General features: G+C 42.4%; 1 protein-coding gene across 3 annotated transcripts; it reads right to left on the bottom strand.

Annotated features, from left to right (window-relative positions):
* Window positions 1-334: 334 nt before the first annotated feature.
* On the bottom strand, window positions 335-27,377 carry LOC140695470 (trafficking protein particle complex subunit 9-like). Of its 3 annotated transcripts, XM_072958201.1 has the most exons (7): window positions 27,182-27,377; window positions 26,486-26,629; window positions 24,583-24,703; window positions 18,246-18,445; window positions 17,816-17,942; window positions 14,028-14,098; window positions 335-861 (listed from the first exon to the last, which is right to left on the bottom strand). In XM_072958201.1, the coding sequence occupies exons 6-7, from the start codon at window positions 14,073-14,075 to the stop codon at window positions 613-615; spliced, it is 297 nt and encodes a 98-aa protein (XP_072814302.1). In that variant the 5' UTR covers window positions 14,076-14,098; window positions 17,816-17,942; window positions 18,246-18,445; window positions 24,583-24,703; window positions 26,486-26,629; window positions 27,182-27,377; the 3' UTR covers window positions 335-612. The 3 variants fall into 3 exon arrangements, 2 of the variants coding, with proteins under 2 accessions (XP_072814302.1, XP_072814303.1); XM_072958202.1 differs by lacking the exons at window positions 18,246-18,445; window positions 24,583-24,703; window positions 26,486-26,629; window positions 27,182-27,377 and having other exon boundaries at window positions 17,816-18,041; XR_012071150.1 differs by lacking the exons at window positions 14,028-14,098; window positions 17,816-17,942; window positions 18,246-18,445; window positions 26,486-26,629 and having other exon boundaries at window positions 630-861.

The raw sequence follows: 27,377 nt of genomic DNA, 5'->3' as shown, positions 1-27,377 counted from the left end.
GAAAGAAGCCAATCTGGGAAGTTTCAGCAACTGTCTGATTCCAACTGTATGGTGTTCTGGGAAAGGGAAAAACACAGAGACTGAAAGATCAGTGGCTGCCAGAGGCTAGAGGGGAAAGAGCAATGAATGAGGTGCAGCACGGAGCATTTTAAGGTCACTAAGACACACGACTCTGTATGATGCTGTGATGGTGGATACATGTCATTGTACATCTGTCCAAACCCACAGAGTGCACAACACAATGTGTAAATCCTAGTGTCAACTATGGGCTATGGGTGATGATGACATGTCAGTGTAGGTTCACCCATTGTCACAAATGTACACTCTGGTGCAGGTGTCAATATTGAGGAGGCTGTGGGGGCAAACTGCAGTTCATACACCCAATCCAGCCCCAGCCACCGCTGTTAATAAAGCTCTATGGGTGTGTGGACTATCTGGTTGTTCTGGCATCTAAACAGTAGAGCTGAGCAGCTGCACCAGAGATCAGGAGGTTTTCAGACCCTGAAATATTTACCCCCAAGCCCTTGAAAGGAAAAGTCTGCTGAGCCCTGTTCTAAATGAATCAAGATTCACCCTGATGAGGCAGGACAGCAGGGCCCAAACCAGGCATGGTTAATGGGGCTGAAGCAATGTTTTAGTTCCAACACATTTGCTGAAGTCCTGCAAGTCCAGTGACAGACTGTAGCCAGGAAGCGTCTGCAGGAGGAGTCGGGAGCAGGCCTTCCCGCCAGGCTCCGGGATGCCGGGGGCCGCGTGCCGCACGGGGGCCACCCGCTTGAAGAAGGTGGACTTGCAGTGGAAGCCGATCAACTCGTAGAGCTCGGAGAGGATGCTGCACGGCTGAATTTTCTCCTCGGAACGCTGAAGCACAGGGAGAAAAGCAACAAGCATCTGAATGAAACACGTAAGTGAAAAAAGACCCATAAAAATGGTTTTCCCTTAAAACAGAGACCCGATGACACAGGAAGGAAGAGGAAGGCTGACTTAGTGCACTGATGGGACCGGATGCAGAAACGCAGGGAAGCAGCACTGTGCAGACACTCCAGACCCCCTCTGGGCCCCACCTCTCCGCATTCCACCTGTCCCTTTACTAGAAAAGCCCGTATTCCCTGAAATAGAGGAATCTGCTACCTAAACATGGGACACAGAGAAGGGAAAGAGGAAAAGGAAGGGAAAGTAAAGGAACAACAGTTCATCTAGACCCTAGGGTCTGGGCGGGACTTTCACCAAACACACAACTTCTCAAAGCACAGAGCGCACGGGGAGAGGCTGACAGAGTGATTGCGACTTCTGCTCCTAAAGCACCCAGCTACCTGTCAGCACACGCTGCGCCCATTACTGAATCATTACAATCATCTCAGAAACAACTACTACCCCGGCTCACAGGCAAGGAAATCTGAAACTCGGGGAGGAATTATTATCATCCTGGACAAAGTCCCACAGCCCAGTAGTCTCAGAGCCTCCGGCAGACCCTGGGCTAAAATGCTCCTCATCACCACGGGCCCTGAGACTCAGGCTGAGGCCACGTCAGGTCTGCACGGGCCCAGAGCACAGTCTGTGGGACAGGGAATGCTCCCACTCGAAGTGCCAGGTCAAGGCCCTCAGGAACTTGTGTAATGAAACCAAATCCCCAAACTCATTTCCAACCCACTGCCCTGTCCGGGAGGACTGCTCGGCACAACTGCGCTGTCACCTGTGCACAGGCTGAGCAAGGGGCCCAGACAGTGATGTGACATCCCAGTGGAAGTGGCTCGGAGACCACTTCATCACAGGACAGATTCTCCCGGCTTCCAACGTTAACTCTCCATTCCATTTCCAACTGGAAAGTAAGTTTAGACTTGTTTTCCTCTCTTAGAAACAAAGAGAGCGGTAACATCAGAGGGAAACTCAAGACAGAGGAAGAGTCTCCTGGTCATTTGCAAGGATAGGCCGGGGAGGGAACAGAGACAGGGATCAGAAAGACCCGTGTTCCAGTCCAAAGTCTGCACGTCACTCGCTTTGACAGTTTCCTTTTTAATACAGGTGATAAAATCTAAATATGATTTTTGGGAAAACTAAATGAAATAACGTATTCCACTAGCATAGGTGTAAAATCCTCCATGAGTGTTCCAGAAATGGACGTGATCGTGGTTAGTTACTGTCTGCCAATTCTTGTGTTCTCAGCTCACATCACCCAACCAGAGATGTGCGAGAGATTGCCTCACCAGCCAGCAGCCTTCTCCAACTTGGAAACTTACAGTGTCCGAAGAGCAGGCAGTGTTGGATGCTTTGCGGCACTCTGGAGGTAGCACTCCAGTGATGACTTTAAAAAGCTGGGGAGAATTTAGGGGACCATACAGTTCAAATACAGAGTACTCATTCCATGTCTACAAATATTCATCTCTAGCCATGATGAGTAAGAGAGGAAATACATATTCAAACATACATCATTTTCCCACATAAGTGCATCAAAACAATTTGGAAAGAGTGTAACTTTCTTCTCTAGATCACACAGCGGGGATTACAAGGTTTGTACTGACAGCCCTACTTGTAAATCATCTGCAAACGTAACTGGGTCCACTATCAGTCATCATAATTTGAAGGGAATGTTAGAAAAGAAAAAAGCCAAGCTAATACTCTCCAATCTTTTGTTTGGTTACGATGTCACAGAGGAGATGGACAGCTCAATAAGGAACCACTCTGCCGTGATCACGGAGCCGGGGAGCGGGATGTGCGGCAAGATGTATGACGCAGCCGCAACTGTGCCCATGATTCTAGGCAGGTACCCAAAGTCACCTTGACAAGGTGTGAAACGTTTATGCCCACGTCCTCATAACCTGACATGTATTAAGGAGAAATGGAAACTTATAAACGGCCAATACCCTTGGTGGATACACCGTCCAAAGAGCAAAGTCACAGTTTGACAACTGGCCATCCCGGTACCTTGGGATTCATTCTTGAAGAACCTTAAAAACCACTCCTCTGCCCTCAAGAAGTGCTGCCTACTAGTCCTATCTTTGGCTCATGGATACCACATGTTGAAGTGAACTTCAATGTCTGCACAGATTTGACTGTCTTTCTCCAGGTTCACTTGTCCATTCTGAAGAGGCCTGAGCTAAGTCCAAATTCCTTAAGATTAATTCCCTCCAGTGACAACTCAACGAGCCTGTAATTACAAGCCAACTGAACAGGACTGTCCTCAGCGAAAAATGTCACCAACCCTTCACTGCTTTCTTAAACTCCTCTCCTGGTTAATTGCAACATACTAACACCACCCTCCACCAAGTTCCCCAACTATGTCAAATAGAAAGTAAGGTCCATAAAAGAGGAGACAACTCCATAGTCACCTTTGAATTCCTAGCATAAAGTAATGTCAATAAATAGAACTATGATTATGGCTTCTTTCCTTTAAAACCTTTCTGGTTATTTAAATGAGACCATGGAAGGGAGGTGTTTGAGTCCAGTATCTTGATCCAGAAGACTCTGGAGGCCTTTTTCAGAATGGCTGTCCACTGATTCATTCAAAACACACCTTCTCTTTCCGGGAGGAGCTGTGATTTTCTGCCATGGGTTTGTGGTCACTCTCATGCCAGAACAGCTTTAAACTAAATCCTTACTTTGGATATGTTATTTTTCCCGCTTCCAAAAAATTTTACTTTCCTTACTTCCTTGCCTTGAGGAATGCTTTTATTCTTTTCTTTCTAATTCAACCTTTTATAAAGCAGGATTCTCAGGATGTGTTTGGCCTTATATAAGAACAGCCATCCAACTCCCAGTGTGAGAGGACACAGGCTCACCTCCTGCCCTCCTGCCAGGGCAACTGAAACTCAGTTCAGGAGCCAACCGGCACCCCAGGGCTTCTAAGGATCACGTATCTCCCAGAATCCCTGCTTTCTGGTTTGTCTTGGCTTCTGAGAATTTCCCCTCACTTTCTTGACAATTAGCTGTGCAGCTTGAAAGATGAGGAAGGAAGGTTTTATTTCTTAATCAGAATTTAAAGGAACTTATGTAATGAAGCTTTTCACGAGTTTCTAGAACCCTCCATTGCTGAGACAGAAAACACACAAGATATTTTCTAAATTTAGCTATCATGTGCATTTTTTCTTTGCTTTTGTTTTGTTAACTGCTAATAGACATTTTTTAATTAAAAAATAAAATAAGGTCCCAAATAAGATAGAAAATTGAAGGGGCAAACAAAATTAAAGAGCAAAGACAGAAAAATGATAAGTACTCTACAAAGTTAATAGAATAAATACACTATGGATCAGACCAGCAATTCTCAGTAACAGCTAATTGAAACCTGACCATGAGGTAAAACGTCTCTCCTGTCAGGAGATGACCAACAGAAAATAGAATTAAATCAACAACCTAAAATTCTAAGTCTGGCGAGGTATAGAAGTCTACCAGCTAAGTGTGTCTTCTTCTGGAAAAGAGGGAGACTCACCAGCTCTTTTCTGTGGAGCCTGAGCCCAGGGGAGGACAGTGAAGTGTGTTCTGTAAGTACCCAATTAGCAAAGTGAGTGATGAATAAAGAGATGTGAGCTTTGATGAGAGATGATACTACTATTCACTTGTCCTGTAAAGTATGTCTTCGCGTTCAGAGATCAATATCTCAGCAGGAAAATGCACAGCCCGGGACCAGACCACTTCTGTGATTGTGACACTGCACTTAGATGTCTCAAGGGCACCTCCAACTCCACCTGCAAAGAGCTAACTTCACGGTGTTCCTCCCATAGCCATCCTGCCCAGGGCCCTTGGTCGGGGGCAAGGTCTCCCTGCCTCTCCCAGCTCAGGCCAATCACTCACAGATGTGACAAGACCCCTCCTTCAGGGGCAAATTTCCTCAGTCAACGAGATCCACCACCCACACCTGTCCTACCAGGTACTCACTGGCACTCCCTCAGCACTGACTCTGTGCTGGGGACCATGCTGCACACTGTGCACACGTTATCTCACTGGATCTACACAGCAGTCCTGGGAGTTCGGTACATCACTGCTTCTATTGATTAGATAAATTGTTTCACTTCCTTGGGTGTGTCATCCAAAGTGACACGGCTACTGAGCCACAAACCTGGGACTGAAAATCACTTGAAAATTGAACACTGCTACACCTTGCAGCCACCCTACTCTGACTCATCACATCACCTCCTGCCGAGCCTTCTAAATGTTTCTAAGCATTCTACAAGACAAAAGTGATCTACGAGAGCATCGCACTAGCCTACTTAAAATCTGTCAATGACGGTCCACTGCTCTTAGGAGAAAGCCCCACCGGGCCTGAGCACAGCCTAACGGCCCGGCATCCGCTTTCCCTGCGCGGCCGCGCCGCCTCACCCACCACGCAGCTCTACACGTGCAGCGTCCAGGACAGGGATGCTGACTCCGTACAACCCGGGGCTCGTCTCACTCAAACAATGATCACCCTCTTCAGTGGTTACCTTCTTCAATACTGAATCTCAGAAAAATATTTTCTCTGGATGAATCAATATCTTTTTCCTTACAACTTCCCATCATTGATAATGAGCTCCCCCCAAAAGAGAGAAGACCTAATCCTCAGTCTCCTTATCTGTAAAGTGCAAATAACAGGGAAATATGAGAGGTTTTATTAGAAGTAATATTCATGTGAGGCTGAGGGACAATTCCCAACATACAGTAAGTACTCAATATGTGCTTACTTAATATTAATAAGAATAGATTACATTCCAGCAACCTTAAATCAATGCTTTATGGCTTTGTCTAAAAGACTACCGACAAACTGTTGGACGAACTGTTTTGAGCAGATCAGCACAAGTGTACTGGGCGAGGTAAGCGCTGACTCCAGTTACAGCTGCAACCAACCAGCACTACAGGGCGGGAGCAGTTTGCTCAAACTCTTACATGTTGCTTGAGCATTTAGTTGTAGTTATTGAATAAAGACAGGTATTATTTACTCAAAGCTCCTGAAACATAAATCTTCAAAGATTGATGCAAATTATGTTTCAAGTACAACACTCTCACTAGAAATTACTTGAAAATTATAGTCTTAGCTCCTCCGCACATCAAAACAGCATTTTCCTAATGTATCTGACTATGTACTCTGAAAGGATTGTTTAAAAGAAATTAAGATGAAGCCATCCTGAATAAGATCTCAGTATCATCTACACAAACCCCACCCAAAGGTCTCATTTCTCACTTCCACATAGGTGTTCAGATGGCTTAAGCTGGGTCTTGGTTTCTTATGACACGGGGGTGGGAAGAATTGTGGATAGATCAATGTAGCAAATATAAACCTAGTGTATTTGCTATGTAGGAATCCTAGAAATAAATAAATTGATATATATAGTCCCACCCTTATGAAGCTAAGCCGTTCCATTTACAACTGCATAAAAAATAAAATGAGAGATACATTTAACAAAAGTTTACAAGATTTGTACATTGAATATTTTGAAGTATCACCAAAAAATTTTAAAATATCTTCATATATGGAAGGCATCCCATGATCATGCAATGGTAGAAAATATTGTTAAAAATGTTAAGACTTCCCAAAGTAATCTACATATTTAATGGAATCCCTATCAAAATTCCAGCTGACTTCTTTGCAAAAATTGAAAAACTGATCCCAAAATTCATATTGAAAGCAAGGGACCCAGGTCAGCCAAAACAATCTTGAAAAAGAAGAGCAAATTTGGAGGACTCACTCAAAGGTTACAGCAAATCTATAGCACTCAAGTCATTATGCTTCTGTCATAAGTTTGGATGCAGAAATCTATGAGACACAATAAAAAATCCTGGGGGGAAACTTACATTTACAGTCAGTTTTCCAGAAATGTGCCAACAACACTCCATTGAAAGTATAGTCTATCCAACAAATGGAGCAGAGACACCTGGGTATCTGAAGGCAAAAGAATGAATCTGGAATCTGGACCCCGTATTTTATATAACAAATATTAATTCAAAATGGATCACAGACAGAAACGTAAAAACTAAATATATGAACTTTCTAAAAGAAGACATAGTATGAATCTTTGTGGTCATAGGATAGGCTATGGCTTCCTAGATACAATACCAAGAGCACAAGTGATAAAACAAAATAGATAAAATGGACTTCATCAAATTAAAATCATTTGTTACAAAGGACAACATCAAGAGTGTGAAATGAAAGGGGAAAGGGGTAGCTCAAATGATAGAGTGCGTACTAAGGAAGAAAAACAAAATGAATAAATCTAATTACCTCCCCTATAAAGAAATTGTTTTAATGTTTAAAAAAATTAAAGTGAAATGACAATCTGCAGAATAGGAGAAAAATCTTGCAAAGCATATATCTAATAAGAGACTAGTATCCAGGATATAAAACAAATGCTTACAACTGAACAATACAAAGAAAATCGACCCAATTTTTTAATTTGCCAAGGATTTAAATAGATACACAATTGGCCAATAAGCATCTGAAAAGATGGTCAGCATCACTAGCGAAATCAAAATCAAAATGAGATCTCATTTTAAACTCACTAGGATGGTTATAATCAAAACATGGACAATAACAAGTGTCAATCAGGAGGCAGAGAAATGGATACCCTCAATATGCAGCCGTTGGAAAGGGGCAATGGTGCAGCTTCTTTGGAAGAGCCCGATGTTTCCTCAAAAGGTTAGAGTTATGTGGCTGAGCAATTCCACTCCTACATGTAGAGTCATCCTTCAGTGTCCTCGGGGGGTTGGTTTCAGGAACCCCCACCCTGGATACCATAATCCAAGGATGATCAAGTCCCTTTGCAATCAGCCATCTTGGTCCATGAAGTGGAAACTACAGATAAGGTGGGCCAACTGTACAGCCAACAGAATGGAAATGTATTCTCACAAAAACTTGCACATCAATATTCATAGCAGTATCATTCAGAGTAGCTAAAAGTCACTAAAAATATCCATCCATCAATGAATGGATAAACAAAATTACCAAGAATAGTCCCACAAACTTTTGGTAATTGAATCTTTGACAAAGGAGGTGAGAACATACAATTGAGCAAAGACAGCCTCTTCAGCAAATGGTGCAGGGAAAACTGCACAGCTGCATGTAAATCAATGAAGTTAGACTACCCCCTCACAACATACAAAAAAATGAATTCAAAATGGCTTAAAGACTAAAAATTGTAGACAAGACACTATAAACCTCTTAGAAGAAGACATAGGCAAAACATCTGACATATATCTCAACAATATTTTCCAAGAGCAGTCTACTATAGCAATAGAAATACAAGCAAAAATATACAAGTGGGTTCTAATTAAACTTACAAGCTTTTGCACAGAAAAGAAAACAAAAATTAAAGCAAAAAGACAACCTATGGAGTGGGAGAAAATAGTTGCATTAAATGAAAGTGACAAGGGCTTAATTCCCAGAATATGTAAACAGCTTTTACACTTGATAAAAAAGAAAAACAAACAATTCAATCCAAAAATGGGCAGAAGACCTAAAGAAACATTTCTCCAATGAAGACATACAAATGGCCAATAGGCACATGAAAAAATGCTCAATATCATTATCAGAGAAATGCAAATCAAAACTGCAAACAAGTATCACCTTTCACCAGTCAGAATAGCCATCATTCAGAAGTTCATAGACACTAAATGCTGGAGAGGCTGTGGAGAATTGGGAACACTCCTACACTGTGGTGGGAATGCAGTTTGGTGGAGCCATTGTGGAAAACTGTATAGAGGTTCCTCAAAAGACAAAACCTTGGGGGCCCAGATGACACAGCAATCCCACTCCAGGGCATATATCCGAAAGGAAACGTAATTCAAAAAGACAGTTTCACCCCAATGTTCACAGCAGCATTATTTACAATATCAAGACATGGAAACAACCTAAATGTCCACTGACAGACGACTGGATAAAGAGGTTGTAGTATATATGTCCAATAGACTACTATTCAGCAATAAAATAATAATAAAATAATGCCATTTGCAGCAATATGAATGGACCAGGAGAATGACATTCTAAGTGAAATAAGCCAGAAAGAGAAAGAAAAATACCATATGAGATCGCTCACATGTGGAATCTAAAACAAAAAAAAAAAACAAAAACAAAGGAACAAAAAGATAAACTTATCTACAGAACAGAAACAGACACAGAGACATAGAAACCAAACTATGGTTACCAGAGGGGAGAGGGTGTGGAATGAATAAATTGGGAGTTCAAGATTTGCAGATGCTGAGTATGTATACAATAAACAGCAAGTATATACTGTATAGCACAGGAGAATATATTTAATAACTTATAGTAACTTATGTTTAAAAAGGATATGAAAATGAATGCAGGTATGTTCCTATTTAACTGAAGTTTTGTGCTGTACACAAGAAACTGATGCAACACTATAAACTGACTAGACTTCAATGAAAATATTTTTAAATAGACCAAAAACGAAAAAAAAGGAAAAGGATATTTTCAAACAAAAAGAATAATGTACTGATTCAGGCTACAATATGAATGAACTTTGAAAATTTATGCTAAAATAAGCCCGTCACAAAAGGGCAAATAGTGCCCTTTAAGGTGAACTGTATCTAAGCATTTATTGTACTACTCCTGTAAATTTTCCGGAGTTTTGAAGTCTATCAATACCAAAATAAAATGTATTATTCATTAAAAACTTAAAACCCTTCCTCACAGGAGGGCTTTAATTATTAAATGCAGAAAAGCATGTAAAACTCTTGGAACAACAATTTTCACGTCCACACACAGTCACTGCTGTCACTGCCACTCAGAGTGTGGTGCCAGCACTGGTGAGATCTGCCTCCACTCGCTCCCCTGCAGAAAGGAGTGAAGGCCTGAGCTCTGACAGGCAGGGTGAGCGTGAACCTGAGTCATACACAGCCACGTTCCAGACTCTGCGTTACCCAACTTTCTTATACAAACTGCAACATGTAATGTAAACACTCTAGAGGGATGTATCTTACAACACAGGGAATACAGACAATGTTTTACAGTAACTATAAATGGAGCATCTATTGTACACCTGAAACATATATTTTAAATCAGCTATGTCTTTATAAAAAATTAAAAAATAATTTAAAAATGTTATCCCTTTAATATTCAATTTGGTTTTTAATTAACTACTAAACAGCTTAGAATATATAAAAGCATTTAAGTGTGATGTTTGTTTACATATTTATTTACTTCAGCCTCCTGGTAAAAGAGAAATTAAACAATTTTTTAAACACAGCTTAACAACCATAACAACAAAAAGGCAAAACTGAGAGTGAAGAGAAAATGGAGATTCAATACTTAAATGAAACCAGGGGGAGGTAAACTCATAAAAATGGATTCCATGAAGTCAGGGCAAGTGTTAAAGGCCGACTAGAAATTCAGCTGTAAGATTCTTGGCAGCTAAAGCAAAAAGAAAAAGATGATGGGGCAGGTGGTAGAGCGTGTGCTTAGTGTGAACAGGGTCCTGGGTTCAAGCCCCAGGGCCTCCACTAACAGATAAATATACCTAATTACCTACCCCCCAAAAGAGCCCCAAAGAAAAGAAAAAGAGAAATTTCTTTCCAAAAAAATCCTGATATTAAATTTGGATTAAATACTTTAAAAATAAAAGGAAAATAGAAAAGATGAGTGACACTGTGAACAAAAACCCCAGCTGGGCTAACAAGCTAAGTCACAAATCTAAGTGTGATAAGTGTCGGTTTACTGATCTAAGTTTTGCTGGGCTAACTCGTAAATCTGAAGTTCAGTGTCAGTTTACTGGGCTAACAAGCTAACTCGTAAATCCAAGGTCAACAATTGTCAGTAACGTGATCTGTTCCAAATTGATAAGCTTCAGTGTACTGATTCCTTGCTTTTTGTTGTTCGAGCCTTATTGGCTAAAAGCCCCATACTTGTAATTAACCCTATAAAACCTCATGTGCACGTCTTGGATGTGCTCAGGGCTTGGGAACAGAAGCCCCTCTGAGCCCGCTGGCATAATAAATCTCAGTACTCCCACCCTCTGAGTGCTGCTTATTTCTTGGCTGGCCTGTTGTTTCCGTAACAACACAAGCGATAATGCCCGTGAGATAAATCTGCGATGGCTGCTGGCAGGTCCCCATGTCTCATGTGGGAAAATCTGAAACATATTTCTCACCACTCAGAGTCATCCTCAGCCCACCCCACATCTCCCGCTGTTAAATGCAGGAACACACGCAGGGCCCGGCCTTTGCTCTCTCTGTGTCATCACAGTGAGACAGGATGGAAGGGGGCAGAGCAAGCCATTCAAGAAAGACCACAGCAATTAACATCAAAATGGTGGAGAATTCAACCCCCAATAGGTCTTGAGGCTCAGGATGAAGAGATTTAACTTCTAGTAGATCCTGAGCTTCATTATACACCCATTGTAATAGTAACATGGTGAATAACACGGCCCCAGGCACCATGGCCGTCACAAGGCTAGCCACAAAAGGTCAAAGGGTGGAAAATGGCCAACTCCCTGGAATCCCAGCCCCTTGCCCTAAGGCTGGTCCTTCTACTTATTAGCATATGAAACCACGAAGCCCAAGAAAAGGAGCAACACAGAGCCACATCCCAGGAACCCCTCTCTCTACCTCTTCGGAGAAGGCCCACACTATTTCTGTGGAGTGTGTGCCTACTTTTAATCTGAGCATCAAACCCCCATACTTCGTGACGTTTCTCATGCCTGTCAATGTATCTCTCTGAATAAATCTACCTTTACTCAACACTGGCTTGTTCTTGAATTCTTTACTGCATGAAGCCAAGGAACAAAATCTGGTGGGGCACATCCCAGGGGCTCAACGGAAGCCTGGGACACAGCCCTTCTCATGCCCCACATATTTTTTCTTGTATCAACAGGACTGGGATGTGAAGTGAGGTCTGAGGCCCCAGCTAAGGGACAGAAGCAGCCTCCAGGTCTCCAATTGGTGGGCAGCCTCTCCCCCATCAGGGGCCATGGGGTCTGCCTGGTTCTGTGTGTTTTTTTGTTGTGCTGACTCCCCAGTCAGAGAGATTTCTCCTTAGGCCTGGCTCCACAAAACCCTTCTCTCCAAAATACAAGCACATCATGTCACAATCCTCTTGTTCAACCATGAATTGTTCAGCCAACTTTTTCCTTCCCCAGTTAAGTACCTAAATGTCCTCCCTGCCATCCCACCACTTCTTTCTTTTTGAGAACTCTGCACTCCCCACACACCATCCTGAACGCAGGTGCCTTGCTGGCTGGGACCGAGATGTTTCAGTCTCAAACATCCTGAGTCCTTTCTCTTTCCACTTGCTAACTTAAAAAGGCCTTCCTGTGTCTCCCACCGCTCTGATTCTGAACGTCAAAAAATGCTCAGGTTACATTCACTCTGTGAATACCTCCCAGGTTTTGGCTAGGTTTCCTTCCCAAGATCTTCATTAAGGAGCTGCATCAAGAAGTTTAAAGGGGCTATTCTTACATTTGAGTGGAGGAGCCTGCAAGAAATTTAAATGGCTTTGAAGAGAGAGTTAACCAGGGACAGAGAGGTCGCAGGTCCTAGTCAACAGTGTCATGAGGCAAAATGTTCTTCAAAGGCTCAGAGTGGCTTCTGAACACGGAGTCGGCAGGGAGGAGGTGACAGGCAGTGAGTGGGGTGAGAGACACAGGGTACGGTCCCCCAGAAGGGGAAGAATTGGTTATTTTCTAGTTTTCCAATTTCTTACTACCTTTTTCTCTTATTGCCACATACCATTTCCTACGAATTAAGCATATCAATGTCAGTCATTTGGGCCACTTGGGAGAAGCTGCACGATGCCATTCACAGGGCTGGGACATGACAGCCACACCAGTCTAGGTTGAAAGACCAGTGGGGTATTTCCATGGTAATCACGGGCATGCAGCAAACTCCCCAGCTTCAATGACCTCCTCTCAAAGTTGGCGCCAATAAAACTACCAAGCAAAATGCGTGATGATTCTGGCCAACATCTGTTTATTAGTTAAGTGCCTGTGACACCTGCCACTTAATAGGGAATGAGTACGATCAACGAGGCCCTGTCTACCTGGCCACACGCGCCCTGCCTTCCTGCCTTGGTGCAGCAGCACAGCCTGTTTAGCTGAGATGAGCGCCCCCAGAGCAGCCCCGATGGGAAAGCTCCCAGCTCTGCACGGCCAGACGTGTTCCTTTCCTTCTCAGAGCTGATCACAATTTGCTGTCGTCTGTTTTTATGTTTATCCCTTTTGTAACTGCCTCTCCTCCGGAGATTTTGCTCAAGCAGCACAGGACCAGGTGTGTCTTGTGGCCTGCCGGATATTCTGGGCTGGGAAACAGCCGAGCCCACATCTGGCTCTGGTGCTGAACGGAGAGAGCAGAAGGCCCAGGAGCCCATGCTGAACCGAGGCCCCTGCACACAAAATTATGGTCTGACTTTGGGCAAATTACACAGTCTTTTTTACCCTGAGATTCCTCATCTGTCCATAAAAATAACTGCCCATGGCACACACAGTTACAAGTATTAAAGGAAATCACCAAATTCACAAAGTAGCCAAGGGGCTACCAGTGCATCCTAAACAGACACATGCTGCCTTTAAGGCTCTGACACACACCAAGCGTGGTGGTCGAACAAAGTGTACACTGCTAAGTGTCAGTGTGTTAAGTGCTTCATGTGTGCTATAATAATCTTCAGAACTTACAACAAGCCCAGGAAGTAACGAATATTATCATGCCCATTTCACAGACTCACCATCAGTTTAAGAGAGGTTACATTCAAGTCCAAGGCGCTATGGTGAGTAAATGGCGATTTCAACCTGAATATGGGCCCAGGCCTGGGCTCCATCTCTGTCCCATCCACCTGACCACTGCCTATGAATTCCACCTGTCCAATACCCAAGTTGAAGCCAGCCAGCTCTTAAATGCAATGTGTGTCACCGTTTGTCAATGTTGGTTCATTACCATAAACAGTTCTCAGAAAGCACTTCAGAAAGGAAAGTTGGACTCACATACCTGCCCACAAAGAAGAAGAATTCTGCCTTGCCTTCTCCTGTAACGTGCAGAAACCCTTCCCATTCACCACCGAATCCTTTTGTAGGCTTCCTCCGTGTTCATGTTTACACATGGCTTATTAAAGTAGAAGTTACCTGCAGTAATTCCATCTCGGTTCCATTCCAAGCTTCCAGATTATCCATAATCAGGGTAATACCATAATTTTCTGTGAATGAAAACACTACAAATTGAATGAAAATATTGCAACCATGTCACTAAACAAAGAATGCTGAAAACAAGTCATCAGCGGCTGCCGCCACCCCCCAGTGAAGACAGGCCTGCAGCCAATCACAACGGTGCCCTCTGAGCAGACTCAGAATAAGAAAGGACAGATTACTGGCCCTAGATAGCTAGGTGCTTGTCTAAAGTATATATTCAGTCAGCCCAAATGTTGGCTTCCTCCCATATATTGAAAAGCATTAAATTCATGAACTTGAGATACCTGGCTTTCTTTAGATAACAAGCAATGTTTTATTGTTCTGACTACCTGGTCTTTGTTGTAAAGCTCCTATATAATCCTAGCTTCTCCCCTACTCTTGCGAGCAGTCCCTCAGAGTGTTCTGAGAGGCGGTCATCCTGCCTCGAGTCCTTCTGACAAATAAAACATAACTCTTAATATTCAGGCTGCACGTTTATTTCAATCAAGTCCCAGAATAGACACAACTCATCAATTGTGTAATGGGACACACTGGATCAGGAACCAAAAGAGTGTAGTAGTCCCTAAGAACTACGGCTCCCTCTTTCTTCCTGTCATTATACAATCCCACCAGAACTCATTACTTTGCTGTCTGCTCCTCTGGCAACCAAACTCAGAGAAGAGTCAACTCAGCAGAGCGTCCTGCTGGGGAGAACCCCTGCAGCAGCACAGCAGGCTGCCTGCCCTCCCGCACGCTCTGACGACTGCTAGTGTCCTCCGTGGAAACCAGGCCAACAGAGCTGTTCCCTACAGCTACAAAGTCCCAAATATTAAATAAAACCTTTCATTTTATACTATATGTTACATATATACCCATCTCTGAAAACAGCTTTGCCAGAAGCCCAAATCTTCAACATTAATCTGCAAAGGCAAATCAGGTCCCCAAGGGAAAACAAGTCTTAAGACGATGCTAAGACCTCCAAAGTCCTCTCCACGACCATAAACCAAACTGCCTGCAGGTCTGCAGCTGCAGGAGGCTACATGTCTGCTTTTAAAGCAACCCCTTCCTGCCCTCGGGTGCTACAATGCCCTTCTACGCCCTCCCATCTCAGGGTAAGAGCACCCACTGCAGAACCTTGCAGGGCAGCACTGACAGGACTGGACAATGAGGATCAGAGCTAAACTAAGCCTTCTGATGACACAAGTTGTCACTCGGTCACTTTACAGATGAAGATATATATAGAGAGAGGTGGGGTGTTATTGTTCAAAGTCACACAGATAAAAAGTGACAAAGTCTATAACTCTGCTCCTCCCTCTGGTGTGACGCCCCAACTGGGACAACCACAGGGTTCTTTCGTGCCTGCCTGACCAGTTCTTTCCTATCACTCATGACCCACCACAGGGTCTGAAATTAGCCTGCATTTGCAGCATCTTTTCCCTCCAGTTTCTCAGGAACAAGGCTGTTCGGGCCACTTTATGACTTCCAGGTCCCCGAAATCTCCGTGCTCAGGCTGCTCTTGCCTGTGCATCCGGCCCGCTGCTCAGAGGCTCTTCCTCCCCTGCAGGAGGACGTTTCTACTCTTCAAAGGGACACCCCCTTAGGGGATCCCTCCTCTCGCCCTCAGCTTGGCAGGTGTCCCAGGCCACATCGCGAGATGCCCCAATAGGACTGCATCTGCCCAGGTCTGCTAGTCAGACCAGCAGCCTCAGAGCCAGGGATTATGCCCAGGTCACACTGCAAACCTACTGCCCGCCTCACAGACCCCAGCCAGCAGGTCACCTGGAAGTCACAGCAAGTGCCCCACCCAATCCAGAAGCCTCTTCATTTCCCAGCACCACTGATGACTGGTTTCCAAACTTTGGTCAGTTTCGCACAAAACAACACCTTCTACTGTGTAGCGGGTGGTTTTTGCTTCTGCACCCCATTCTTACTGAAAACGTTAAGGGAAACCAAAAAGCCTCTTCTCAACCCTTTTCTGATGATACCCTCCCACCCACAATATACATATGCTCAAGAGATTTGGATCCACGTGATTTTGTTTCCCTTACGATAAGTGGCTCAAAACACTGCGGGATTATTTTTCCTTTGAGGGTATTAGGACTCAGTTTCTCGGCTTTAATCTGTTTTTGTCTTTGTCTTCTTTGTTCCTAGCAGTTGCCACCTCTTACTCCATTCAGCAGCCTCCCTCCCAACTTCTAGTCTAGGAAATCAGCTGTGATGAGGGGCACGGGGGCATTCACAGAAGATGCAACAAAGGCAAAAAGAGGCTATATAATTTGCCAAAGATATCACCTTCAACCCCCAACAGAGTGTGTCATGTCCCTGTGTTTAACTCTTATTCTAAGCAAGTTAACTTTTTGTAGATTATGTTTATAAAGATGAGAAATCAAAATACATACAAGGACACACATCAACTCTAAGATATTCATTAACTCCACTATTTTGTTTCTATTTATTTTATTTGTATTAAAAAATTAAGAACCCCTGCAACCAATATAGCAAAATGTTACTGGGTTTTAAATACAGAATATAGAGGGGTTAAGTGTGTCATTACTCATCCTTATATGTATGTTCACAGGATAAAATTATTTGAAAGTCTCTCTCCCCTCTCCCTACTCACTACTGGCTCTCACCTGAGATCCCAGACCACACATCTAACAACCTTTCACTTTACCCACAGCTGAACTCATCAGTTTTCCCCCAGAAATCCCTCTGCAGCTTTCCCTCCTCAGAACACAGCAGGACCATCATTTAACTCATTAATCCACCCAGAAACCTGGGCCTTACTCCATCCTACCTTCACAGACAGCTTTAAATCTTTCTTTTTACCATCTAAACATGCCTTCAATCTGTTCGCTTTTACCCACTATCCTACCGCTCAAGTGGAAGCCACCAACACTGCCCACCTGGACTCACGAGTCTCCCAAGTGGCCCCACAGCCACTCTCCCCTACTTGAGACAAATGGGATTGTGTCACTCCCATGCTTTTTGGGCTCTTTTCAGACCCACTGTTCATAGAAGAAACCCCAATTTCTTCACCTTGTGAAGGTGTTTGCCATGAAACTGTCAGCTCATGGAGGGCAGGGCACGCCCTCTCCCCTCAACCCCACTCTCTGGCAGAGCATCAGCTTGGGAGGACCCGCTGAGCTACATCAGCCTGTATCCTAAACCTGGTCTTGGGTTCTTAGCAAACTGCTTCACTTATCCATACATATCCAAGGTAGATAAGAAAGATTTTAGATGTTGAGCTAGACTATTCATTTGGGGATTTTGCACTGGCAACATGCAAGTATATGTTCTAATGTTTGTGTCTTGTTAAAACCACACCCAGATTAAAGGAGTATTTGTGGAATGTCTTCGGAGTAAAAGGGTTCTGTACTTTTACAGATTTTATGTTTTATAACATGAATAACCCGGACAGGGTCACAAATGGAACCGCCTCACAAGTGACAGAAGACAGGTGAGATGCATATAGCAACAGGTCACAAAGATGGTAAGAGCAAAGTTTTTTCTCCAACCCCAAAAAAATTCCTCCAAGAACAGAAAACTCAGAATTTTGAAAGTAAAATACTATCATATAAGGAAAGAAAATAAATAATCCTCTTCATCAGGGTTTCAAGATCTGACTGCAGAGTTATTAGCAGGCTATACTGAATCCTAGCACAGAAAATTCAGATGGACTAGTGGTGAGTAAGTTCCAGGAAAACGGCAGTAATTCCTCCACTTGAAAGAGGACACACACTCACTTGTTCAAGGTGATTGCAAACAACATTCTGCAGAAATTCAGAATATTCAGGCACCGCTTCTAGATGGTGATGACACGGAAGGATGGCTTGGATGCATGCTTCTAACTGAGTCACCGGCATTCTTACACTGCAGGGGGAAACGGAGGCCCTCAGCCAAGAGCAGAGATGTTCCTGTCATGTATCCCAGGTCGTGCCTCGGGGACTCAGTGTCCTGTAGCAGTCCGGCCCCAGGCGAGGACCAGCAGCGTGGCCCACCCAAGCAGGAAGGGCACTGTGCTTGAGAAAGCCCACACCAGATGGGAGCAAGAGTGGCTGGTGGGGTTTTGTGAACCTATGAATGCTCATAGAAAAACACCTGCATACATTCAAGTGATACAATTAACAGTAGCATTCTTTTTAACAAAATTTCAAATGTCAGTGGTAATTTTACCATTCCTTTTCTCTTGTCCCCTGCACTCTGAGACAGGCTTAGGTTCTCTCACACTTGCAGCTCTGATGCAATAGTTGTGAAGTTATTTTACTTTACTGCAAGTGTCTTCGCTCCACGTGTCACTGTGACTGTCGTCTCTTAACACAGTCAGATATCTTCCTGGATCTCTCCATGAGTTCCTTGCTCCTGCTTCTCAGATCCTGAGATAAAGAACAGGTGAAGGCACATGACTGGAAAAGTCAATGTGGACTTGAGCAAAGTCCTCAGTGACCCCCTAGGTGAGTGTTGACCACCCCTTAGCTTCGATTCTCAAAGTTCTGCCCAGGGTGACATCCAGACAGGAGGGAGTCCTGGGCCCAATTAAAAGCTGTGTGGCTTGGGTGCGGGGAAAGGTGCAGGAGCTAGTTCCGTAGCCGGGACCCTCCACACCTCTGCTCCTCTCTCTCCCGAGGCCCCGCTGCCAAGCCCCCACGTTCCCTGATATTCTGTCCTTCTCTTCTACTCTACTTCAAGCCCTTTTCCTCTTCCTTTATTCCCTGATTATCTGCAGCTGGAGAGATTTTTCCATCACAAAATCTGAAAAAATTTCCTGCAGCTGAAAAAGAGGTCTCCAGAGGTCAATGCCCATATGGTGGTTCCCGAAGAGAGCCCCTGGTTAGGGGGACCCTCACCAACACTCACGGGACATCCGGTATGTTACAGGGTCGACCACCCCCAACAAGAGTTTGCTGTGACCCCAAGGCACGCACAGCATCCCTGCTCACTAAAGTGTAGTTGTAATCCGTTATTAAGAAGCAAAAATAAAAAAAATTTCTCATGTTTCTTACTAAAATTATTTATGAGTTAGAAAAAGAAATTGTAAAAGAAAAGAACAAATTTGACTCCATGTTAGATGTGTTCGTTTGGCTTTAAACCTGTACCTTGTTTTCTAGGCTCCGACTTGCTATCTCTGCACCTTTTGTAAAAAAAAGTTGCCTTTAGCCTGAAATATCCAGGACAGCCTATTCTCCGGGCTCTGATCTTTAAGGATATTAGCTCTTCTACACTTATGTACAGATGGCAAGTTGCAAAATAGATAATAACCTTTCTTTCATTTGGAGGTTTTACGGGGGCACCTTAATTTGACCCACCATGGACAGCTGCAGGAACAAAGGATTCCAAGGACAAACAATTCGTACAGCGAGAAGTTTGCAACAACCAACCACATCCCCGCCGCTTTTTAGTATAAAAGGAGACTGAATTCTGCTTTGGGGAAGAGAGTTCTACTGGATATCAATATGCCATTTTCTGGGTCTGCCAGATTTTCAAATGAAGTCACTATTCCTTACTCCAACATCTCATCTCCCCATTTATTGGCCTGTCATGCAGCAAGCAGAACGAGTTTGGACTTGGTAACAAAATGACTGCATTAGAGGTAGTATGTCTCCACTGTTTCCTCATTTCCAGTATGTCACAACCTATCAATTTTATATGCTTTTTAACAACATGACAAAGACCTATTACAAGGAATTGATTCCACAGAAATAAAATTATTTCTACTCCCTCAAGACTTTTTTCTTTTCTATTTTATTTTGTTTTGCTTATTGAAAAGAAAATAAAAGTCAAATCATTTTATTTCATGTATTTTTATAGCTACATAATGTAAATACTACAAAAATATTTAAATTGCAATAAAACTTGTTAATATATTTGTATAATGATATATAAACAATCAATGCAGATTAGGAAAGGAGTAGATATTTACTAAAAATCTACTGCACATCCAGTCTTTTACAAGCATATCCTGGAATATAAGCTCTATTATCCAGGGGTCCCCCACCCCCATTCTCACTGCCGATTCCCTTAGTAATCAACTACCAAGGCACCAGCATAGAACCATGCGATCGCTATTTTAGGTATAAATGAATGAATTAGCTCATTCAATTCTAAAACAGAAACCTTAAAATAAATACTGAACTTATTTACAGATAAACAAATTTGGACACAAAAAAGTACAGTTTCTCCCCCAAGACACAAAGATAATAATTGGTAAAGGCAAGATTTGAACTAATCTGCCTGATTATAAAGCTAAGGTGGAAATCCCCTTCGACTGTGTAGGTCCAGCAGCACAGCCCATCACCCTATCTTTGTTCAGATCTGGCTTTAGACAGCCTGAGACAGCACCCCATTCCTATGGAACTCGAGGGGAAACGATAACAATAAGGATTTTATATTCAGTAGTTTCTTAGGTCTCAATTATATAAAGTGTCAGCAGGTCAGCAGAAAACTCTGGGAAATATGAGTGGGTCCAGAGCTTTTCGCTGATAAGAAACTCAATCTATCAGGACAGAGTGACCTTCCCATGAGTGGCCTCATGAACATAAACTAAAGGCAGCTGAAATGAAAACTAGCAAGAACATGGAAGTGAAGCAGGAAGGATCCCTACTATCCCCTGCCCAGTTGCCTCTTCACCCGCGTGGACAAGATGGCAGAAGACCCAGGTTCTTGTCTAAGTTACAACATCATGGATTCTCACCCATAAAATGTTGCAACTCTATGCTGTCTTAAGTCCTTTACAACTAAAATATGATGACACCAACATCTCAGCGGAATGTCTATGTCTCCACTTTCTCTCTTCTATTAGGAGACTATATCTATGGCCACAAACAGAAATTCAATTAAAAACACCATGCACGAAGCCTGGTGAAAGTCTGTGTAAGAGACATTGTTCTCACTCTCTGTGAATGAAAACTCAGAAAAAGTGGACCTTCTCCCTCTGTAAGTGGGAGGTAGACTGATTGTGTGTGTGTGTGTGTTTGCACGCACATGTGTGTGTGTAAATCATATAAAATATATTCTGGGATTTGCACAGTTTTTTTTATGATACTATCATTTCATGAGGATGAGCCAACCTTTAAAGTAATTTGAATCTATTTTTCTGAGAGGCTCTTTTGGTGGAGGATGGGAAAGGGGAAAGGAAAGGAGGAAAGAAGTAAATGAAGCAAAGCTGTAAGAATACTGCTAGGGAAAGGCAAGACATTAATTTTGTTCCTACTTGCATCACACACAAATTAGGGACTGGCTTTCCCCCATGTCTTGTCAAGCACTGAGCTGCAGAAGAACAGGCGACAGCCCATTTCTCACTGAGCTTGTGACTGTATGTGACATCTTATAGACACAAATTATTTAACCTGATCAAACACTCTAGCAGTAGGATGTAATTCTCCTAATTTGAGAGACAAGAAAACAGGAAGTGAAAGACGGTATATAGCTTGACAAAAGTCAGAGGACAAGTAAACTAAAGAGGATGAATTCAAACTCAGATCTGAATGCAGAGTCTGATATTCCCACTCCCAGGGCTGGAAAATCCTTAACACAAGGTTCCCCAGCTCCTCTGCATTGTTCCTGGCACCAAGCATTTCCCATGGCGATGGTCTCCAATTCTCAGACACAGTGCTCTGTGCAGCCAATAACCTCCATTCGACCTTGATCATCTACCTGCCACGCCTACCAGGCTTCACCATACAGGCAGGAAAGCTGGATTTCAAGTGCATACAAAGCCACCCTGGTTTAAGCTGGACTGTTTATCAGCTTTTCCAGCATAAAGGCAGCCATGAAAGTGCTCACAGTTTGTACATGAGCCACACTACCTCTCTCCATCTGTCTCCCCACCTATACTACTTAGCTATGACCATTTTGAGAATCTTGGAAACAAATTTTTAAAAACAGAAAAGAAAGGATTCTGTAACAAGTACTTAATACTTACAATTTTAAATGAGAAGTTACAAAGTGAGTATTTACAAACCGAATCTGCCTTCCTAGGTGTCAGTTTTAACAGTTAAAAAATATAATAGCAAAAATTTCTCACTTAAAAAATTAACAAAAACATCAACAATAATCTGGAATAAACTCAAAAACAATGCCCATGTTGTACATGGAGAAAGTACAGGACTGTACTGAGGGGTAAAGTAAAAGTGTGAAAGTAGAGACATCAACCTTTTGTATGGAGGAAAGCAGTTTTAAAGATGTACGTTCTCGTAAAGATAATTCAAAATTACTAAAAAATCCCATGACAACACTTATCTTTTTTTTTTAACTTGAAAAAATTATATTAGAATTCTTCAGGAATAATAAAGTGATAATACAAGCCAAGAAATTTAGGGATCGAAAAAAGAATCAAAAAATTCACACTGTAATATATTAAATAAATTTTTACAATATGTAAGATATAGTGCTAGAGTAAGAAAGTAAGATTGACAGAAATAAATCATGAGCTCAAAAAGAGACTCTAGTATACATAAGTATTTTTTACAGGTGGGATTTCAAATTAAAAAGCAAAGTATGAATTTAATAACTGTCTTGTTACAATCAGAGAATACCTGGAAAAAACAAATTCTATTCCCGTCAAAATGACCACAAGAAAAATTACAGAAAATGATGTAAATATTAGAAAGTACTAATAAGAGCAAATAAAACTCTTTGCTCATATCAATTCAGCTTCTCCTCACTGTAACAAGTACCATTATCATCTCCATCTTAGAGATTGAAAAAACCTACAGAAGAAATTTATACCATTATAAGAAAGCATTTCTAAGAATAAAACCCAAAAAGAAGACATTTACTATCTTAAGATTATTTTGGGCCACAACAATAATGAACCTACTGAACAAAATGAAAGGCAAGAAATGACAAGTAAAAGCTCTCTGATACATGTTGATGAAGACAAGGGGTTAATGTTCATAATACACATTGAGCTGTCACAAAGCAGCAAGAAGCTCCCCCACTTAAATGTTTGCAAAGGACAAAAGGGATCATTCACTTTTTAAAAGTCAGATGGCTAATGAGTGAAAAATGCTCAAAACCTCACTGGTCATCAAGTGCAAACTAAAATAATGAAAATCATTTTGCTCGTCATATTGGCAAATATGTTTAAAAGATATTATAGCTAGTGTCCATCTTTGAGACAACAAACTGTGAGCGATCTTTTGGAGGATGACATGTCAATGGATATGTAAACTCTGAAAAACGTGTGTGCACACAGGCTGAACTCCACTTTTAGGAATCGTTACATTTAGAAAAAATCAGTTCAAAAAGATGTACTCATCAGAACATTTGCACAGCACTGTTTACAATGGTGGGAAGAAATGCTGAAGTGAAATCATATCCAGCGATAGAGAATTGGTTACATAAGTTATTCTACATCTTTTCATGCCCCACAGGAGAAGGAATTTCAAGATTCACTTGAAAGCATCCTGTGATGTATGAAGTTGTCACATCCAAGGACTAAATTTCCAGAAACCTTAGCTAAAGGAATACTCATACAAGATCACAGGAATGTTTGTACAAGAAGGATGCCAGTCAAACACCCTTTCTGACAGTGGAAAATGGAGAAAACTTAAGTGTTCACCATCAAGACAATGATGCGGTAAATCACGGAGAGCTGTGGGCACTAAAGTTGCAGCGTTTCAGCGTGGTCCAAGGCCTTGTCCACAGTACTCTCCCACGAAAGGTGTCGTTACACAAGAGACCAAACCTGCACATCAGGAGACCCCTTTACTCTATCTGAAAGGACCGGGTGAGTCTGGAGTGGGAGGAGGTCTATGATATATACGTTAGTGAATAAACCGAGCTACAGAAAACATATAGTATGGCCTTATTTTTCAATAAAGCATATATACACACACATATACATAGATTTCTCATATACGTGTATGTATGTGTGTATATATATATGACAAAGGCATAAAGGTCATGAAATATATACTCCACATTGTCAGCAGCTTTTACTCTCAGGAAAAAAGGGGAAGGGAAGTAGGGGACTTTCGGTACCACCACAGTTCTCTTTTCAGAATTTCAATTAAGTATACTTGGAATTTAAAAGTTTACTTAAATACAAAGTAAAATGGACGATGCCTCCACAAAACAGAATGCTATACTGGTCATTAAAAATCATGTCAGGGGAGATAGAATATTGTAGAAAAATGTGTAATAAGCCGAATGGAAAATGGAGGTCTCCACACAGTAAACAGGCACACAGTGCTCACTGGTTTTTATGACAGAGCTGATACACACTGATGAAAAGAACAGAAAATAGATGTTAAAGTGTTAATTATTATCTTTGAGTACTGGGACCAGGATAGACCCTTTTGACTCTTTTTTCAGACTTTTATATTAAATACACATTATTTTTCATCTGAAAAATGCATTTTTAGATGTCTAGTACCACACATTGGAAAAAATACATGAGTAGTTACAGAAACAAATAACTAGGAGACACCGCAGCACCGTCACACAGTGTAGAAAGGGCGATCCTGAATAACACCACGCAGTTACATAAGGACCCACAAAGTGAGAGCACCTGCTGTAACAGGACGCGGCTCCCTTCCATTTGTCAGTTGTGTCTTCAGGGCTGAGGCATTTCTGAGCACGGCCAGTGTCAGTGCTGGTGTCTGGATGGATGCCACTGGAGGTGAGGGCACCTGCAAGCCGAGAGGAAGAACAGAAGTAATCCTCTGCTTTTTCTGTCTTGTTTCTTTGTTACTTTTAAAGAGAGGCGTAAATAAGATAAACTGAACCTTCCTTACTGAAATTTCACTAATGAAGCCATTTTTAAAGTGTTCACAACTTATATTCTGCCTATAACTGTCTTTTCAAAAAAGCCTCATATTTATTAAATGTTAATTAACTCAGTTAATTAACTACATGTTGAAACCTTTTAAAAAACATGAAATGCACTACGTGAAAGCACCACACATGCAGTGACTAACTCAGCTGTCTTTACGGCAGTGCAGTCAGCCCCCACCATCCCGAGACCCTGAACTCCTGATGCTGGGAAGAGAGCACGCTGCTTCCTCAGATGGAGAGAAACGGTAAAAGCATTTTCTGAAATCTACAGCACTGACAAAACATAACTGCTTAATCCCAGGCTCCTTGGAGGCTGTCATTTTCCGTTTCTGGCCAACACCCGTCAATGAGCAGAACCACCCCATTCCCGAGTCATGGGACTCACGTGGGCAGCAGTTTTGGAGAAATTTCCAGTTATAGAATGTTAACCAACTATACATAAAACTCTGAAAAAGAAAAGATGCAATACTCAGATTTTGGAAGACACTCAAAATATTCTCCTAAGTCTTAGTATTTGGAAAGGCTGGGCTTCTCCTAAGCCACTTATTTATTTCACAGCCAGTGAGCATCTCCCACAAACCCTGCTTCCCTGTGTGTGCTGGGAGCCTCAGGAACATTGATGCTGTCTATCTTATAAGTCACAAGGCAGAGGCGTGTGTCTCACGCCTGCAACTCTCACACAGGCTCAACTCCGAGCCTCAATTTGTGAACTTGGCCCCATTTTCTCACCTGTTTATTTGGTATCTGTTCTTCTGTAAGCTGCCTGAAGTGCTTCTTGGAACAAGTCAGAAGAATGAGTGGGTAGAGAAATGGACAGATGGACAGGTGAGAGATGGGCAGAAAAACAGAGAGTCTCCAAGAGAAGGGGAGCAAACAAAATTTCCTATGCAAAACCCTCTTCTAGTCAAGGAAGAAAACCATCACGAAGAAGTGTGAAGAGGCAGGTGGCTTAGGACTGTTTCCTGGATTCCATCAAAAGTCACACCACGTGATGAGAGGGTAGAAGTATAAATAATAAAAGAAAAAAAGCATGCATGTTTGAAAAATATATCTACATTATGTACTTTCTAAAGAATAGATTTATATCAGCAAGGCTCAATAACACAATCTTTGGGTATTTACAGAAGTGAGAATCCCATCTCCAATCCGCAAGACATCCCTTCGGAGCACTGAGGGTCTACACGGTGCGATCATAAAGCCGTAACCGCAAAAGCTGTGCTATCCTGCACTTACGAGGAACGAGCAGCTGTGCTTGGCCTGCCCACGCGCGTCGTTTACAACCCACAGCACCTCTACGGGGGAGGGATGACTAGCGAGCCCTGTCTCTGCAGGAAAGAAAAAAGTCCGGGAGAGGCTAAGCCGACCTACAAGTTCTCCATTTCACAGGACTTGTCACTCCAGAGCAGGACTCGAACTCGGCCCACGTTTGTAACCACAGTACTACCGTAATTTATGTGCTTTTTGTGTGTATAATACATTTGTTTCTGGCATGAAAGTGTATTTAATAAATGATCGGTTGTCTTGTATATTTCATTAGCTCACAATCTTTATATTTTTGAATTGTACTCTTCCCCTGGAGAAATGAACGGAAAGAGCAGTGGTCAGAATGAGGTGGGGCTTCATTCTTTATCTGTTACCTCATCTCATCCAAGTCCCCAAGCAGGGAGAAGGAGCAAATGTTCTCTTCATCTTTTAAAGAGAGGGCTCCAGTGATGGTGATTTACTCAACTCCAAAACTAAGTCTGGGGGAAGGGCACATGCAGCAACGAGAGCAGTATCACCTGTAGGAAGGCAAAAAGAGCTCAGGGGATGGCTCAATGGGTCAGCCTGATTTAATTTTAATTGATAATTCAATAACACACTCTAAAAATACTAGCATGCAATGGATTTGCTCTTTCTTGACATCTAGCAAGTTTCCACAGCCGACATGTAACATTATCATGAACTAGTGAAAAGAAGAGTCCACAGACAAGGAAAATCAATGCCACAGGCAGGCTGAAACCCAGGCTGGAGGAAAGGAAGAGAAAGGGCATATTTAAGAAGAGGGGAAAGTCTGGGAAAAAGACATCATCACAAGGACTCTCAAGCGTCATCCAGCAATCATATAATCATTCTTTCAAGAGAGAGTTACTTAGGTCCTATTTTGTGCGAGATTTTACAAAGGGCAAAGAGAGACCACAGCGTCCATGGTGGCAGCAAGTTGCGGGGCTATAATACAATTCTAATCTTGGTACCTTGCACAATTGTCCTCAGTATAAAGGCAAAAATTAAAGTAAAATAATACTATGTAAACCATACACATTGCTGAAATAAATTAAAGAAGACCTAAATACCTGGAAAGACAAACCACGCAAATTCCTGTATCACATGACAATATTCTTGGGATGGCAGTGCTCCCCAGAGTGAAGCACACATACAACGTGGTCTTGATCACATTCCCAGCGGGCTCCTCAGCAATAACTGACTAGCTTCTGCTACAATTCATATGGGAATTCGAGGGTCTCAGTAACCAAAACGTACCTGAAAGAG

The sequence above is a fragment of the Vicugna pacos genome, unplaced genomic scaffold (genome assembly GCF_048564905.1).
Source record: "Vicugna pacos unplaced genomic scaffold, VicPac4 scaffold_224, whole genome shotgun sequence".
Classification (NCBI taxonomy): domain Eukaryota; kingdom Metazoa; phylum Chordata; class Mammalia; order Artiodactyla; family Camelidae; genus Vicugna; species Vicugna pacos.
This window is presented reverse-complemented; position numbering and strand designations above follow the sequence as displayed.

Bases quoted from the DNA above. Each gene is read 5' to 3' on its own strand.
- LOC140695470 (XM_072958201.1), bottom strand. From the start codon at position 14,075: ATGGATAATCTGGAAGCTTGGAATGGAACCGAGATGGAATTACTGCAG. The intron at 862-14,027 runs GTAACTTCTACT...CCTGTGCTTCAG, and splicing joins CCGAGATGGAATTACTGCAG to CGTTCCGAGGAGAAAATTCA.